General features: G+C 46.4%; 3 protein-coding genes and 1 non-coding gene across 4 annotated transcripts; 1 reads left to right on the top strand and 3 right to left on the bottom strand.

The window, feature by feature from the left end:
- The first annotated feature begins 866 nt into the window (after positions 1-866).
- Positions 867-2,364, top strand: F4822DRAFT_396601 (UBC-like protein). Its single transcript, XM_051457540.1, has 2 exons — positions 867-1,175; positions 1,266-2,364. The coding sequence occupies exons 1-2, from the start codon at positions 1,127-1,129 to the stop codon at positions 2,144-2,146; spliced, it is 930 nt and encodes a 309-aa protein (XP_051317173.1). The 5' UTR covers positions 867-1,126; the 3' UTR covers positions 2,147-2,364.
- A 78-nt stretch (positions 2,365-2,442) lies between these two features.
- F4822DRAFT_t47 lies at positions 2,443-2,575 on the bottom strand. Its single transcript has one exon. It is a non-coding gene; the product is annotated as a tRNA-His (tRNA).
- A 180-nt stretch (positions 2,576-2,755) lies between these two features.
- Positions 2,756-9,451, bottom strand: F4822DRAFT_396600 (uncharacterized protein). The gene is made up of 2 exons (XM_051457539.1): positions 9,239-9,451; positions 2,756-9,147 (listed from the first exon to the last, which is right to left on the bottom strand). The coding sequence occupies exons 1-2, from the start codon at positions 9,303-9,305 to the stop codon at positions 3,002-3,004; spliced, it is 6,213 nt and encodes a 2,070-aa protein (XP_051317172.1). The 5' UTR covers positions 9,306-9,451; the 3' UTR covers positions 2,756-3,001.
- A 3,381-nt stretch (positions 9,452-12,832) lies between these two features.
- On the bottom strand, positions 12,833-15,470 carry F4822DRAFT_184647 (general substrate transporter). The gene is made up of 4 exons (XM_051453459.1): positions 15,091-15,470; positions 14,312-15,035; positions 13,894-14,255; positions 12,833-13,750 (listed from the first exon to the last, which is right to left on the bottom strand). Exons 1-4 carry the CDS (start codon positions 15,176-15,178, stop codon positions 13,275-13,277), a joined length of 1,650 nt encoding a protein of 549 aa, XP_051317171.1. The 5' UTR covers positions 15,179-15,470; the 3' UTR covers positions 12,833-13,274.
- Between the last annotated feature and the right edge of the window lie 824 nt (positions 15,471-16,294).

The raw sequence follows: 16,294 nt of genomic DNA, 5'->3' as shown, positions 1-16,294 counted from the left end.
GAAGGTGTTAGAGTTAGAGGAGTGATGCAGGAGTTCAATTATTTTTGTGTTGCGCCGAGTACCTGGGTGGGCGGGTTTGCCGGTACGCCTTCCTTGGTGCGCAGGCCAGCCGTCGTTACCTTAAAATTAGAGTTACCGTGGTCGCCTTCCACCTAAATTTTTAGGAAACGACGTGTTTCAAAGAGACCCATCCCTTCACAATATTTATCAAAGGGGAAGGAACGGCGTTGATTGCGACGAGTAGTTTCCTCGGTGGGCGGAGTTAATTGACACTCAACAATTTAAGAGGGAAGCGGCGAGAACGTATAGAGTCAACAAGGCAAGCCCGACTACATGTAACGAGCCATTCATAAATAACATAGGGCAACTTCACATTGAAGATATAGAAGTAACTTGTATGTGCATGCCACATACAGGTAGCGATTGCCTTGACGTAGGTATTCTGCTATACCACACCCATCGTAACTTCGAGTTTTTCAGCTAAATTCAATGGGTAAATGTCCATATTTCAAAGAAAGGCTCATGAATTACATATGTATCCTTTCACAGCCTAGAAGAGACGCGATACAAGATGAGTGTCGATTGAGGAGACCCTTCTATTTGAATAATACGATCTAGTAATTATAATTTCGATTGACGATCTTCTTCCAGTAAATGCCTCTAATATTTACATTAATAGAGATTTTATAGAATCATAGTTGAAGTATCTATTATTTCGCGTTTTTCTTCAACTTGGGAATTATTGTCAAGATTATGGGTCCACGTGACTGATAAGCTAATCTATCACGTGCTAACTCGTCATCGCCTGCTTACGTATGGTGGGATGTCATAAGCAGGGATCCTCCATTCCGATACATCTCCTTTGTCCCATCGGCCTCAATTTACGAATTCCCGAAATGTATCAAGACAACCTGGCCTCGACTGCTGCTTAACAAAGAAACCCGTAACACGATAGAATCTGTGACAGGCTTCAATTCCCCTTTTAATTGCATTCTATTATCTAAAGTTACATTCTTCTATCGCGCAATGACCTGCAGGTAACCGGTCACAATCCGCGAATAGAAGAGACCATCGTGAACACTCTATCCACCCGCCCAACTATCTATCTATCCACTCGTTCGCCAACATGGCTACCCCAAAGTTCAATTCCAAATCCCCTACCATCCGACGCATATGTATGTTTCCCCTATCTCTTATTCTCCTATTTCCCTAATACCACCCTCCACCAAACAATCAACAACCACCTACTAACCCAATCTCAACAGTAAAAGAAGCCGCCGAACTCTCCAACTCCCCGTCACCAGATTACACCGCATCGCCCCTAGAATCCGACCTTTTCGAATGGCACTTCACCCTCCGCGGGCCCCCGAACTCCTCCTACGCCGACGGTCTCTACCACGGACGCATCGTTCTCCCACCCAGCTACCCCCTCAGCCCGCCATCCTTCCGCTTCGTAACACCAAGCGGACGCTTCGAAGCGAACCGCGAGATATGTCTCAGCATCTCCGGACACCACGCCGAGACCTGGCAACCAGCATGGGGCGTGCGCACCGCAATCGTCGCCTTACGTTCATTCATGGAGACCGATGCGCGCGGACAATTGGGCGGGTTAGATACAAGTGATGCCGTACGCAAGCGATTAGCTATCGAAAGCAAGGAGTGGAAGTGTGCGACATGCGGCCGCACAAACGCGGAAATAATCGCGGAGAGTGAGGAACGGTGTAAAGAACTAGATGCTGAGAACGATGGGAAGAGGAAACAGGAAGAGGTACAGATACCCGCGGAGCTGAGGATGGGGTTTAGGGATGAGATGGAGAAGGCGAAGGCTGAGAGCGAGGCAGCAAAAGAGGATGCTGAGAGTGCGGAGTTGGCGGAGGGGTTTGTGCAAACCGCGCCTGAGAGGGAGATACAACCGCCGACAGCAGGTACGTCGGCGGCACCGCCTCCTGCTAGACCAGTCCAAGGTGTTCCAGCGCCGACGGGGAGGACACCATTGCCAGATCCGGTAGGGCAGACTACGACTCCTACTCCGACCACAAGACGCGTAGACCCGAACGCGGGAGTGCCGCCGTGGATTGATTATGCCATCGCATCGTTAATGATTCTATTGGTTGCGATGCTTATCAAGATTCTAATTGGTCGATAAATGTAAGATTGATTCACTGAGAGCAGGTTGCATTGGCGGTTGGCGTTCGTAATAAGGTCATGGCGTTGCAGTATTTTTACATGTTGCTATTGGGTATCGATACCAAGAATTGAATTGTAAACTGATTTTACAAAATGCTTAAAGTTATATCTGACTTGTCCAATTGTGTTACTTGAATTGTGGCCATTATACGTACTCAATCTTATTTTTATCTCGTCACTTCATGAATGCCATCACGATCGCTACCGTCTACCAACACCACCATTCACATATAGAAAAAAAAAAAAAAGAATCAATAGCGCTAGACGGGATCGAACCGCCGTTTACACGGATGCTGTCTTAAATACATCTATCTAGAGAAGAAACAAGCTACCCTAAACCAGAATTTGCTAACCACAACGTATTGTCCTGCCACTAGACGATAGCACCTTTGAACTTGCATGAAAATATTATGGTGCCATTTCGATTTATATGTCAGGAGCTTTTGTTTGCTGGTCTAGCTGTCTAGATGTTAGGTCTTCCGCCCTAGAGCCATCGTGATGGGACTGACCCGCTGCAACTTGAGTGAAGTTGGGCTATCGGATTTACTGTATGCTGAAGAAGACAATCTGGTACGTAATTGAATTGTTTAAAGACGGACTAATATCCCGAGTAATGATTACAACTATGAATTCATCTATTACCATTTAAAATTACAGAATCCCTGAGAATGCGGCCCGTAATGCCTCGCAGCAAGATGTATGGGGTATCTTGGTTTTTCTCTCCCAAACGCCTGTAATTTTTCCATGTTGTACATTACTGCGCCGTAAAATGCAACGAACCCTATATCAATACAGGGCGAAATCTTCTCGCCACCTAGGCCTGAGCAACATCCTTCCCCTTCCAATCCAACGCCAGCTTGCCTGCGACTAGCCACCACCATTCTCCTACTGTCGCACTTTGGTCCGAGTCGAATCGCTCCAATAGGCCTAGGCCATCAATCCAATCCATAATCAACTTCGCCTCGAATGGTTCGACAAATGGCTTCATAAGCACGCTTGCCGTGTATGGAGTCAATGGGCCCTTAGTCGCAAGTGCTAGAGTCATCATAGTAAAATATGTAACCCAGCGTTTCTTGTCGAATTTTCCGAAGAAATCGACCCAAATAGGTATCTCACCATGAGGCCCTTCTTGTGGCGCTTTCATGCGTACTGCTTGCCCGAGGACCGGTAGGTCTTTATCGTACATGTAACTCTCTGTAGGAAATAGCCTTACGTTAAAGTGATAGTAAGACTTTGGGAATGTTCTTCCGTCGTAGTTGCCGGGCTCGAAACCAAAAGGAATGTGGGGAATGTCGACAGATTCTACGCGAATACGCCCCAGAGCTTGGAGGTTGAGGACTGCCATGGTTGTTCCGTCATCGGCAACATAGGGTAGGTCATATCCCTCTCCTCTGCGGAAACTTTCGTCGAGTAGTACTTTGAAATTGGCTGCTTGGACAAATTTCTCAACAATAGAAGCTTTCTTAAGTTGCTTCTGAAAAACGCCGTGCAACCGTAAGGACTGGCCAAGTATCTTCCCTTTACTTCTTGCAGCTATCCTTTCTGACGTGAGTTGATTAACCACCTTCTTAAGTAGTTTATTCGCTTCAGCCTCACTTCCACCGCTCAATCTCAGGAGTTTTACGCGGATTTCATCTGGCGTATTAACACCTTTTATTGGGGTGATGCACAAGGAACGGACCCATGACCTCGCGCGGCTTAGCAGTATCTCTTCAGCTGTGACACCGCCACCAACAGGGATTGAGATAGGCTCGCTTGACGTTGCTTCCACTCGGGAATATATGGAGGCTAGATTCTGGTACCACCTCTCTCTCCAATCGGGGGCTTCGTTAATCGCATCGTCTAATGAGTAGGATTCCTCTAATTCATTTCGCAACTCGGGGAGGTACACATTTTCGTGCGTCTCCAGATTAGCCGCCCAAAGAATAAGGGATCGCCAATCGTAAGAATCAATATCATCGTAGTCAAGTGGCGGGATATCTCCTGCTTCGTACGCCTCTAAAAAGGCAGACTGAAACTTCGATGTCAAAGCATCGATATATGTCTTGCGTTCTTTACAAGCTTTGGGCCAGAATTTCTTGAGAGATGAATGAGAAAATTGAGGGAACGTCTTGAGGATCGAGCCGATATCTATCTTTCTATCCACGCCGCCTAGGAGAGTCTTGAAAACTACAAAGGCGGCGATTAGTTCGGTTTCTCCGCTTAGTCCAAGCTTCTCTTCGTTCGGATGAGGTTTATTCACACGACCCCGATTTTGAATGGGTATTGGTTTTAGGGATCGTGTGGTGTATTGAATTTCTATGTGGGGTACCGGAGTTGATTTCTTCACGGGTCCCATTTTATTGGTTTCCTGCTTTTTCTTCGGCCTGCCTCTGGCGCGATTGACCATTTCCGGTAAACCCGCGTCGTCGTCGTCAGGAGATGCATTCTTTACCTCGTCGGGTATGTTCTCCGTGGTGTATTGATTTTGACTCGGCCATTCAAGTGCTATAGGCTTCATGTTCACTTGTGAGGTATCGGGCGAGAGAGATATGAACCTGTAATCTGGCGCAATAGATCCAACCGTCAAGAGCCATTTATTTTCGTGCGATAGCTCCCATTTCTCGATAGTGTTCACATCCCATACGAATTTACCATACCACGGATCCGCCCAGGAGCTGAACTGGCGCCTCTTCCGGAAGCTCTTGATAATTTCTTCAGCATTATGCGGTAAATTCTCTCGCTGGAACCACGTGGCATGTGGCATTTCTCCATCCAAGACGAAGCTCGCCGAATTCGACTCGAAAAAGCTAGCCGGTAACCAAGGCCAGCAGCCTGCTTGTGTGCCCCGAAGTTTCTTGTATTTTGTGAATCTCAGACTAGTATGCTCAGCAGTCGGGTTTTCATCATCATCCGCACTATCACGACGCCGAATATCGGTCATAACCACATCGTCCTCGTCCTCAGATGCGGAATCTTCAGCCTTGCTCTTATCAAAGTCATCATGTTGCGAATCATGGTCCCAAAATATTGCTTCGAATGGCTCTGCGCGGGTCTTATTAGATGGTTTTGATTTTCCGCTCAGCCGTCGTCGTATTGAGGACAGCGGTTTCTCGCGAGAAACTTCTGACGGGGTAACTCCTTGGGGCAACATTGACCATGCCCCCGTCGAAAAGTCTTGAAGATTGGCCTGGATTTGATCCCATTTCTCATCCGGGTTTTGCTCCTGGCTCCAGCTGTACTTCGCATCTTGACTGGCCTGCAAAGATTCACCTCGCTTTCGGGATTTGGGTGTGTTCCGGGGCTTGTTGGTGTCACGAACGCTAACACGAGCCTTCTTAGCGGGAGATGACGCACGAGCCACTTCATCTTCAGCATGCCGTTTTAAACCAGCTGAAGGTGGAGGATCACGTATAAAACGTACTGAGTACGGCAGCACCTCAATATCATCAGTTGCGCTTGAATTTCGCTGTACCTTCCGAATTTCGTTTCCATGTTGAGTATCATCATTGGGGTCGAATTCGTTATCTTCCTGAGACGATGAAAATGCCTCTGGGACATACGGTTCCGGGAACATTTCCCTCATTTTTTCCTTAAGGATAACCACTTTAGGGTTAGTAGCCAGATCCGTAGTACTGGCCGCATCTGATTTATTTTTAACTAGTACACAACAATCTTGAAGTTTGCCGTTGTCATCGAGGAAGAAGAAGCGCACTTGTGTTAGTGCTCCTGTCCTCTCCATGGTATTCACCACTGTTTGGCAAACTTTCGGATCTGGAGGTTCTAAATCGTTATGTCTTTTATTCCAGACAGACACCAGGGTTAAGTATAAAGACCGCTGTCCTGGGAAGACTCCGTCATTATTATCAAGAAAATAATGGATGATATTCATTGTACGCTCCCTACGTAATGCACCAAGAGTTTGCGTGTATGACTTCCTAGATTTCTTTGGGTTGCCGCTGGCATCTCCAGAACCCTGATCGTTTGCCGCAGCATTAGCAACGATGGGAGAGTCTACCGCGGCCGTTGTGGGTTTTATTGGAGTAGGCCTAAGATTGAAATCAGACGTGGTTGGTGTGGCGTTTGGAACCTCCGGTAATTTCGTGCGAGGACGGGAGGATTTATCTTGAACCTGAGATTTCCCCTTTGCTTTCGCTTTCTGTTTAGTAGCTGGTGTCGTATGGCGACTAGTGGCATTCGCCTGGGTGATTTCTACCAAAGTATCCTTTGGCGGCTCGTTCCTTGTTCCTGAATCGGATTTTTTGCTCGCTTTACTGGTTTCGAGTCGTTCCGAGACGGCTTGTGGCAATACTTGACTCATCTGGCGTAATTGGTGCGAAGCATGCGTTCTTTCCCTTCGTCTTCGGCGGTCGATAACATCATAAGCTTCTAGGTCTTGTAAGACGATAGGATTTTGGATAGAATGAGATATCTGTGCATTTACAGAATCTCTGTCGTGTGTATGATCCTCGATAATACGGACACGCTTAGAAGGTAAAACGGGACGGCGATCCTCAGCTCCGGAGTTACGTTGCTTTGATTTACGGGCCGATTCCAAGAGTCGTTTTGGGCTTGGAGTCTGGTCCTCATTTGGGGCTGCGGGCGTTTGCGTTGTTGCGACCTTGAGTGCAGGCTTTGGTTTAGGAGAAAGCTTTGGGGGTGGAGGGGGACCTGGTACGTAGTCGGGATTGCAGGTAGTACGAGACTTGTTGATATGATATTCCAAGCCATTCGAATTCTTCCAACTATTACCGCACTTATCACACCGATACACAGTTTTGCCATTGCGTTTGGTTGGTTTTAGCTTGGTTTTTGCCGTATCTGGTGTTTCGGAAACAGTAGGATCATCTCCGACCGCGGGGGGGGTCTCATTTTGGCTTCGGGGATTCTCCTCGGAGTTTGCTGGACGCTTATTTCGCATACGTTCAAGAAAAGACTGGTCCTTGAGTGAGTCGAATTTAAACGTCAGGACAATGGACCTTTTACGTCGGCCTTTCTTCCCAGGTGGGTCTAGCATGTTGTCAGGTTCACGGTGGACGCCGGAGGGCCTTGGTGGCGGAGATGGTGATGAAATTGGCACTTCTATATCGTTCATGGGTAGCTCTGATTTCAATATAGACATAAAACCAGACTCTCCTCCGCGTGAATCAAATCTCTCGCCCTCGGCCGATGGAGGTTCTCCTCTTCTAGGTTTCTTGTTTCGTCGCGCATGGTCTCCGAGAGTAGGTTCGTTGTCCACAATTCGTTTTCGCTTCCTGCTTTGCTTAGGCCTCGAGCGAAGTAATTTACTGTGAAGTTGGGAGAAGGACGAGTTGGAAATCGGCGCGAATTTGGATTTCAGGAATGAGGAGAACGCATATTGCCTTGCCGGGGCAACTAAATCTCGGTTTAGAGAACCTGCACCCGAAATTTGTGCAACTGCATCTTCCTGGTCCTCGACTCCGTTCTCCTGGTTAGATTCTTTAGTAACGTCACTAATTTCGTCGGTCGTGAAGAATTGATAGGTCATGGTCTTCCCCAGACGATTAAGTTGTGAGGTGATATCGAAATGTTTTATGTGAGGAGGTTGTGAATTGGGCACTGACAACGACCCAGTGAGTGCTGCGATGTACTTTCGATAATTATGCCCCAGCGTAACATGACCGAGCTCGCCGTTTGAGGATCCTTCTAGGCCAGCCCTCTTGATTATCTCGAATGCCGTATTGATCATGGGCTTGTATGGAATCCATAAAGATGCAATTAGTTCTTCGTTCTGAGGGTTATTGCGGCTCTCTTCATCCGAGGGCTTCTTCGATTTCACCTGGCTATGCCCACTAGGTTTGGCTTCCTTATTATGCTTGGCTCGAGATGCCTGTCCCCGTTTCCCTAAGCGCGCAGAAGGAACTTTGATGTGGGCAGTAGGCGTAGTTCGAAAGACTTTCCACTCCTCGGTCGTCGGCTCTCTGATAAATTTAATGCAGTCCTTGAATAATTTCTGGCCGTGTGCGAATCTGGCGGCCACAAAGGTAGCGGCCCCAATACTAGTAAACCACCGCGATGTCTTCGCTAGAGCTCTCATCTGGGGCACGCGGTTGGCATCTAGTTTGGTTCGCATATCACAATATCGCATTATGCCCCACGCCTTGAGGACGGCATTGAAAGCTTGAGCAATAGCTATATAGTCAAGCTTTTCGCCATTCCAAGAATCACTAAATGGAACCGGGGTAAAGTCTTTAGCTAGGGCATTTTTCGATAAATCGAGCTTGTCAAAATTAAGCCCATCGCGACCTTGCTTCGCGCTGCCTGCAAATTGAGCAAGCCATAATTTACTTGAGCGGCAACCACGGAGGATGACAGGTTGTTTAATTACGTATCCCTTTTTCGCCAAAGCATCGGTGCGCGTTGGGAGGGACCGTTTATCTTGGCCAGATAATCGCACCAGGTCTCCTTGAAGAATCCCCTCCTCCCTCACAGATGCAATGTCGACGAGTGCTCTCCATTCAAAGAGGGGTATCCGCTTAAGGTCCGGTCCGTGACCAGCAAGGGCTTTCCATTGACGTTCTTCGGAAACATATAGGTGAGGTCTCCACTTCTGTGAGGCTGCTTTTGACTCGCGCGAGGATTTTGAGGATCGCTGGTTTTTTGCTGGAGTACTACCTACGGTTTTCGGTGCTTTCGTGTCATCTGCAGGAGCTGAACTATCATCCTCTTCCGGCAGAGCTAGGACCTCCTCTAATGAGAGATGATTAAACTGTCTATCGGTGCCAACGGAGACATCCTTCCTAGCTACCAACCATCCCCAAACTTTTGAGCCCGTAGAAATATCGTATTCAGTATGGCTCCGTTGGCTAGGAGCTGCATTATTAGAATTAGTTATGCCGTCGTTGGCATCGCCTGGCTTATGCGCTTCATTATGGTGCGTTCTAGTAGATTTGTGAAGTTCGCCTCGTGCCTGGCTGTAGAATGAATCAATAGCTTTCAATAAAGCCGAGACGGAACATCCTGATAAAATAAGTAAGATTTGATTCGATGCATTAAATAGAGTAGTCGATCAATAATGATATGTGATGCGACCGATCGACATTAAACTCACCTCGAACACCAGAGAAAGCGATCTCCGTTAGCAGCGACTCGATCAGCTCATCGAGACCCGTCTCCATACTGCAAGTTGAAGGTCAGGCATGGGAATAGGGAAGAAGGAAAAAAAAGAAATCGATGATAGAAAATTTAGACGCTAAAAGGATCGAACCGATGTGCTTCGGGGATCTAACCCGTGAGCGCGAAAGATGTTGGTCCTAAATCGAAGAAGCAGACTGAGATTGGTTTTTTGCTGAGGGGAAACGGACCTGCAGACTAGGAAAAATCGAGTCATAGTGGGGCATCCTAGTGGGGTTATCCTAGGGAGCTAACAGCTGCCACCCAGCTGCAGCTCGGCTAAACTCTATTGTCCCTTACATAATCACCGAGCCAATGAAAAGGCAGAATCAGATAGAGACTTAGGTAATGACCCTATTAAAGAAACTACTATTTACATACATGTTTGTACTCGTTAACTGCAATCTGGATAGCTAAATAACGACGCTCCTGTTCTCGCGTGCTACGTTTGTTCGGCTTCAAGATCTGAGTAGGCTTGATGTAGAGAATCATTAAAAGTATTTAAAAACTGGAGAGCTTCTATACCATTTATTTGATATAAATTATGTGCTAAACAGTACTATCAATCATCTACGCCATAGTGTAACCGCATACCTAGTGCAATGAAGAGTCAACCCCTGAATTCATGAAGCAGAAAAGATTCACCAAACTCTTCATTTATAATATTGGTATGCCACTAGCACATATGTACTATTCCTACCATTCCATGGGTCTTCATAGCAGCCCACATCATGGTGATGTCTGGCACCATAATATTTCCCCTTAGTCACTATGCCTAAGCTAAACAAATTGTTACCAGACTTCTATCTCGGATTAGATTATAGATCTAAAATGCCCATACTTCCTGAAACTACCTGAAGATACTTAGCCACCGCATGCCTTCATAATTGCAACAGGTTAATAATACGCAAGTTATTTCAACCGCGGTAATTCATCAATAAGGGTAGCCGTCCCCTTTTTCATTTGACACAACCTTAGTCTCGTACCAACTCAGCTTTGAAGAATTTTTATATATCTGGGCTAACACAGCTAACAAAGGATATGATAGAAAACGAATGAAAGGATTGAAGCAATCAGGTTGGTTAAAATTCTTAAAGGGTTTACAGAGGAGAAATTCTAAGATACCTAGCCTAGCAGAAGGCACCAATCGTTCTAACTGTCTTCAGCTCATTCAAGCGAGTCGCACTACTAGTACCAGACTTACATTGGACAATACCTTTCATCTCCGTGATCGCAAAATTGCGTAAAAGGTGCTCCTTATTTATTGTGTGCCCTAACCCCTGAATCTAGAAGAAAAGGGGGTGGGGATCTAGACCATCCCATGAGCCTCTAGCGAGTACACTTATGCAAATTGGCTATCATGTGCTCGTCTAGTCTATTGATTCGAAGTATAGACACGTCAGGGACACTGGAATGAAGATGGCCCATATTTGTGCCATCCGGGTATGATTGAGGTAGTTACACTCTAAAGCAATGATCAGCTCTCGTCAATGTAGTAGGTTTGAGCCTCATACAATGTCAATCCGGCAAACGTTACTCAGCGAACATCTTTGAACTGGCCCGTAAATGTGATTCAGACGGAAAGTAGCTGACTATACAGCCAACGCAACTCTCGGATTTCCTCTCTATGACAACCTTTCTCAAGTTCAGTGAAACACATGCTCAGTCATTCCTCGCGGCTTCCCTGATAAGTCAAGTCGCCAAAGCGATGTGGGTAGCAATAAAAACCATGCAGACGCTGTTGAAGTATCACGCATCTGGAGACTGAGGCTTTTTTCTTCAACTCGTAGAGATCAGGGGTAGCCACTCAACTAGAGTAGAATGACGATATGCCAGGAATGCCTTAATAGAGATTCTGCTAGTCGTAACGCACACCGAAGCGTTGTCGTCATTAGGTATAACCGGCCCTACTCACCGCATAGAAACCAAGAAGCCTAATCCCCATAATTGTATTTTACCTGTAAACCGAGCATTCCGCGGCTCCACGCATTTACCACGACGTCAAAACAATGTTTCATCAATCGCCTCATCGCAATGCACACGCAAGTAATAGCAAAGGCGTTGGCGGAACCTACCGGTCATTCAACCCCCTGAACGCCACATGCTCCTAAACCAAGGAGTATAGCGCCAACCACACAATAATTAATTACTACGCTATACCGCGTACCGGATTTAGGTACGGAGCAAGTCACCTAAATCTACGGAGCCCGCCATGGACCAAAATAGCAAGCCGGGCGGGGCGTAGGCGAGCGCTTTTATACAAAGTACGTCATTTCGCATCCACTCGCCTATCTCAAGTGAACCAGGGTTCACGTTCGGAACCAAAACACGTCGAACTGGAGCTTCCAGAAGTGGATTGCCTTTTTTTTGGCAGTAGTGTAGTGTAGTGTCGATCATGTGTTTTTTCCTCGCGTTTACTAAGTTCGAGTTACTTGTTGATCAACCGACCCGATTTAACTGGCTAACCAATTACAGCCCCAGGCTGTTGCAATTCCCTAGTAACTAGAGGATATGACCGCGATGGAACTATACTGGTCCGTCTCACAGAGGACCCAGAGTCGGGCGTCAACAACGTGTTTCCACGTCGACGATCAGGAACGAGCATGATCGTCATTTTAGCAGTGTCGCATTACTTCTGCATATTCGCTGCAAGAAGTCGCGCCGAAAACTGCGTCAAAATCGGTATCATGAACCACAAATGAACTACCTATACTGGTCTGCATTTACACCATCAACAACATAATTCCACAACAGTAAAAAGCCAAGAATAAACCTTGCCTATCCCTAACCCCATTAATAGAGCGCCGCGCCGCCTCCAACCACATATTCGCCCTCCGAAAAAGCCCGGGGTACCCATGGGGAATAAAATTTGTCAGGATGATCATCGTTGCGAAACCATAGGGCGCCCTCGGATTACCATGATGGGATACTAGATTCAGCCTCGTGTAATGGAAAGCAAGATCTTCGAAATACCGCAAATATGACCTCAGGATACACTTAACATGATAATTCAATTTAGGATCGTAAAATTGGGCTTGTAGTATTAATCATTTGATGAGGTGGATGTTTTACCGCCCTATAGGTGAATAGTAGGCTGATAGTCTACATGACTCCAGGCGCGATTGTTTTTCTAATACAAGAAACATAGAATGTAGACTGTGAGATATCCATTAATAATATTGCGATTACAAATACAAAACTACAAACGAAATAACTAACGATGGACATGGGAAAAAAAATTTATTAGAAGTCTCTGGATTCGTAGTCATATAGGAACCTAGACAGTAGTAATACCTCTTAATACTATTTAGTACCATTTAGTTGTTCTAAAATTAAATTGATCATTAAACTATACCCATTCTTGTAGCTTATTCGTCAACCGTTATTGCTACAAGAGGGAGAGGGAAAATAGGGGGGAATAGAAATTACCTAGGTAGATGTAAAAGCCTATTGTCGACCCCAACGGTGATGCCGAACACATCCTTGTTATTATGAACTGGTCCACCAACACTCTGGTAAGTGCAAAATAAAAGACACTTCCAATAGTTGTATTGTGTCTGTAGTAGACAAAATTGGGACTATAGTAATAGTAGAATCAAGAGAGTAACTAGGTACCTAGGTACCTAGGTAGTCAATCATAGATGTATACAATAGACTCCACAAATCACAAAATAATCAATGAAATTTAATGTTTTAGAACATCTTTCTCAATTCAGCCCTTATGGCGCTTTTGAAGTTATCGTATCTCCCAATGATGGATATCTATCGCGAAAAACAACATGACTGGAATATTGGGTAGTTTCAAAATAAACATTTCCTTTCTCCCATCCCATCTCAGGGTATTCCTGCATCTATATATATAAGGAGGGTAGCGAGTAGCATATCTCAGAGAAAGACTAAAAAGTCGAGGTATCTAAAAAAAATTCATAACAAAAATGGTATAAGTCCGGTCACTTCAGGCTAGAACCCAAAGTTTAATGGCGGTTCTCAACAAACACGCCGCCTGACGCCTTCTCCGCATCCGTCTCAACCGAAGCCGTGCCAGAACCGGGGCCGCCCTCATGATGCTCTGCAGGAGCGACGTGCGCCTTATGCTCGTCAGTCTCCTCGTAAGCAATGAGTAGCTCGCCATTCTTTCCGTAGCGACGGGGTTCGTTTTGAGCGGTGTGGACAACGGTAAACCAGCCCTTGGCGCCCTTGACCTTGTGGAAGATAGAGTCCATTTCCTCGAGAGATCGGTAGGCGGTCTCGGGGAAGAAGAAGTAAACCGAGGGAACCATAAATGCGTTGATGACCGCGAAGATGATGTAAGTCTGGTACTTGATGCTCTGGAATGCTACGGGCGTGATCATGACAACCATGAAGTTAAATATCCAGTTCGAAGAGGTGGACAACGCATTCGCGGGCGCACGGGTTCGGAGCGTAGTAATCTCAGCAGGGTATAGCCAAGCTGTTGTAGCAAAAAAGTTAGCCGAGTTCTTATAATTAAATATGTAATGCCAAATATGGTTTGACAGAGACATGGGACGATGTCTCGGTATAAGATGTAAGGGATAAGTGGGTAGATAAGAAAAAAGGAGGAATTGCACATACTCATTCCTAACCAACCGATGGCGAAAAATGTGTTGAAGACAAACAGGAAGGCGACAGCACAGGCTTGAGCGCTCTTGCTGTCTGGGTTTGAGTTTACACCAGCTAGGACCGCCATACTAATAGCTTGGCCAGCAGCACCAACAAGCATGAGCTTTCGGCGACCAACGCGCTCAACAAGGAACACAGCGGGCCACGAAGCGATGAAGTATTCAGTGCCGTTAACAGCAGCGAGAAGTCTAGCCATGAAATCGCTCATGCCAAGTCCGCTGTAGATAACAGGAGCGTAGTAGGTGATAAGGTTGATGCCAGAGATTTGCTGGAACATTTGGTTGACAAAAGCGAGCACAGTTCGGTGGAAGTTTCTATTTCAAAATTAGAATTTTGTGTACGCAAATTGATAAACTCCATAATAACGTACCGGTCCTTGTCCATAGTGAATAGGTCGGCAAAACTGCCCTTAGACATCTCAGCGACGGTCTCCTTGATAGCCGTAAATTCGTTCTCGACTTCCTTGTTGTGAATCTCGGTATCCATTAAAGCAGCAAGAACTTCTCGGGCTTCCTCTTCGCGGTCCTTGAGGATCAGCCATCGTGGAGACTCGGGCAGGTTCCAGATGGTAGCCAAGATGAGCAGACAGAAGACGATTTGGAAGGCAAGCGGAAATCTCCAGGCAACACTGCTGCCTTCGACGAAACTGCAGCCAAGATCAATCCAGTAACTGATCATGATACCGCAGGTGATAAGGGCACCTTCTATCATAACCAATTTACCGCGCTTGTGTGCGCGCGATGTTTCTGACTGCCAGGTGGGTACTGTCGATGTGTTACCGCCGTTTCCTAATCCGGTGATGATTCGTCCAATAATTAAGTGCGGGAGAGTAGTGGCGCTAGCTTGCAGGATGGCACCGATAACCATAATAGTAGTGCCGAGTATGATCATGCGCCGACGGCCGAGGGGATTAGAAATGAAGATAGTAGCAACAGCGCCGACAAAGCATCCCAAGTTATATGCTGCAACTGAGATACCCTGAGTGGAAGATCGTTGTGCTTGTTCGAGAGGGTCTTTTGTGCCATTGGGATTGATGGCAGGGAAATCATCAAGAAATTGGTGCATAGTGAGAATTCCGCCCATGACACCCTGGTCTGTAATTTGTTAGGCTTTCTGTGGGTTTGCGCGTAGATGAAGGAGATGTTTTACCATAACCGAATAGCAGGAAATCAGTTCCTGCAATTATACCGATGGCATAATTAAGCCAATCGCCCCGAAGGCCGAAGAATTTCCCCATTGTGAAGATTGTGAGACTAGCCCTAGACTTTTGCTTTTGAAAATATCGTCAAGCTGAGTTGAGTCGGGATGATTCGATGCCTTTTATAATAACGAGGCCTCTTCCTTACGGGCCGGTGGGAGAAGATAATCGATGTTGAGTTTTGACGGGGGTCGTGTAAGCACGTCCAGGGTCTATATATAAATTTTTTTTCCCGCGTCGATCTGTATGTACGTATGACGGGGGGATATGTGTATGTATGTATGTGCTGCTGGTGATCAGAGCTATACCTGGACTATAAAAATGTACCAAGGTATATGTTGTATACTCGTTTATACAGACACAAGACAAGGAAAAGAGACCCGAGTGAGGAAATAAGGTTGTTGAATCAAAATAAAATTGATGAAGAATGACATTATATATAATCGAAGCTGCACGTAAGGGTGATACAAAGGGTAGGTCAGAGAGCCTTGTTATAGACCGCTACGCAGCAACCCAATCCTAATCCAAGAAGAGCACGGAAGCCGGGGTCTCCAACCAGCAAGTACACCAAAATACGGAGTCGTAGCTGGTAGAGGAAAAATAAAACTGGGACTTTGGGGGCAGCTACTCATCCATAAGTGGGGTAAAAAACCCACGGGATCGACAGAGATGGCATGGCGTCGTACCTGAACCGGCGGAGCGCTGATGTGGAATGTGGAATGTGGAGGGGGGGGAGACCTGGAGCAAGACCTGGACAACCTGGAGTTTTCGTGGAGATGATGGAGTTCGTCGTTCGCGCACACAGGCCCCCTTCGCGACTTTTTCAAATGTTGGAGAAATCCCATGTTCCAGCCCCAGGTTCAGATGAGGTTGATGAGGAGTAGAGTAGGAGAAGGGGGGCCCGCGATGGCGAATCGGGTTTAGGATGATATGATCAGACCTGGGGGAGAAAGTTAAGTTTGGGTAAGGGTCATATCGCATTATCTCATTTAATCACTGCAAGCGTAAACCTTCAAAAGGGGCGAGAGCGATGAATTGACGAGCTAAATGAGATTAGTTACATCTTTAGTTGCTTAGCTCGTACGCTCTCAGTTAAGAAAGCGCCTGGACAGCAACAAAACTCAAGATGGATGCATCGTATCGGGGCCCCGATTA

Source organism: Hypoxylon trugodes, assembly GCF_022578975.1.
Source record: "Hypoxylon trugodes strain CBS 135444 unplaced genomic scaffold F4822scaffold_3, whole genome shotgun sequence".
Classification (NCBI taxonomy): domain Eukaryota; kingdom Fungi; phylum Ascomycota; class Sordariomycetes; order Xylariales; family Hypoxylaceae; genus Hypoxylon; species Hypoxylon trugodes.
Note: the sequence above shows the minus strand (reverse complement) of the source record. Positions and strands in the feature narration are given on the sequence as shown.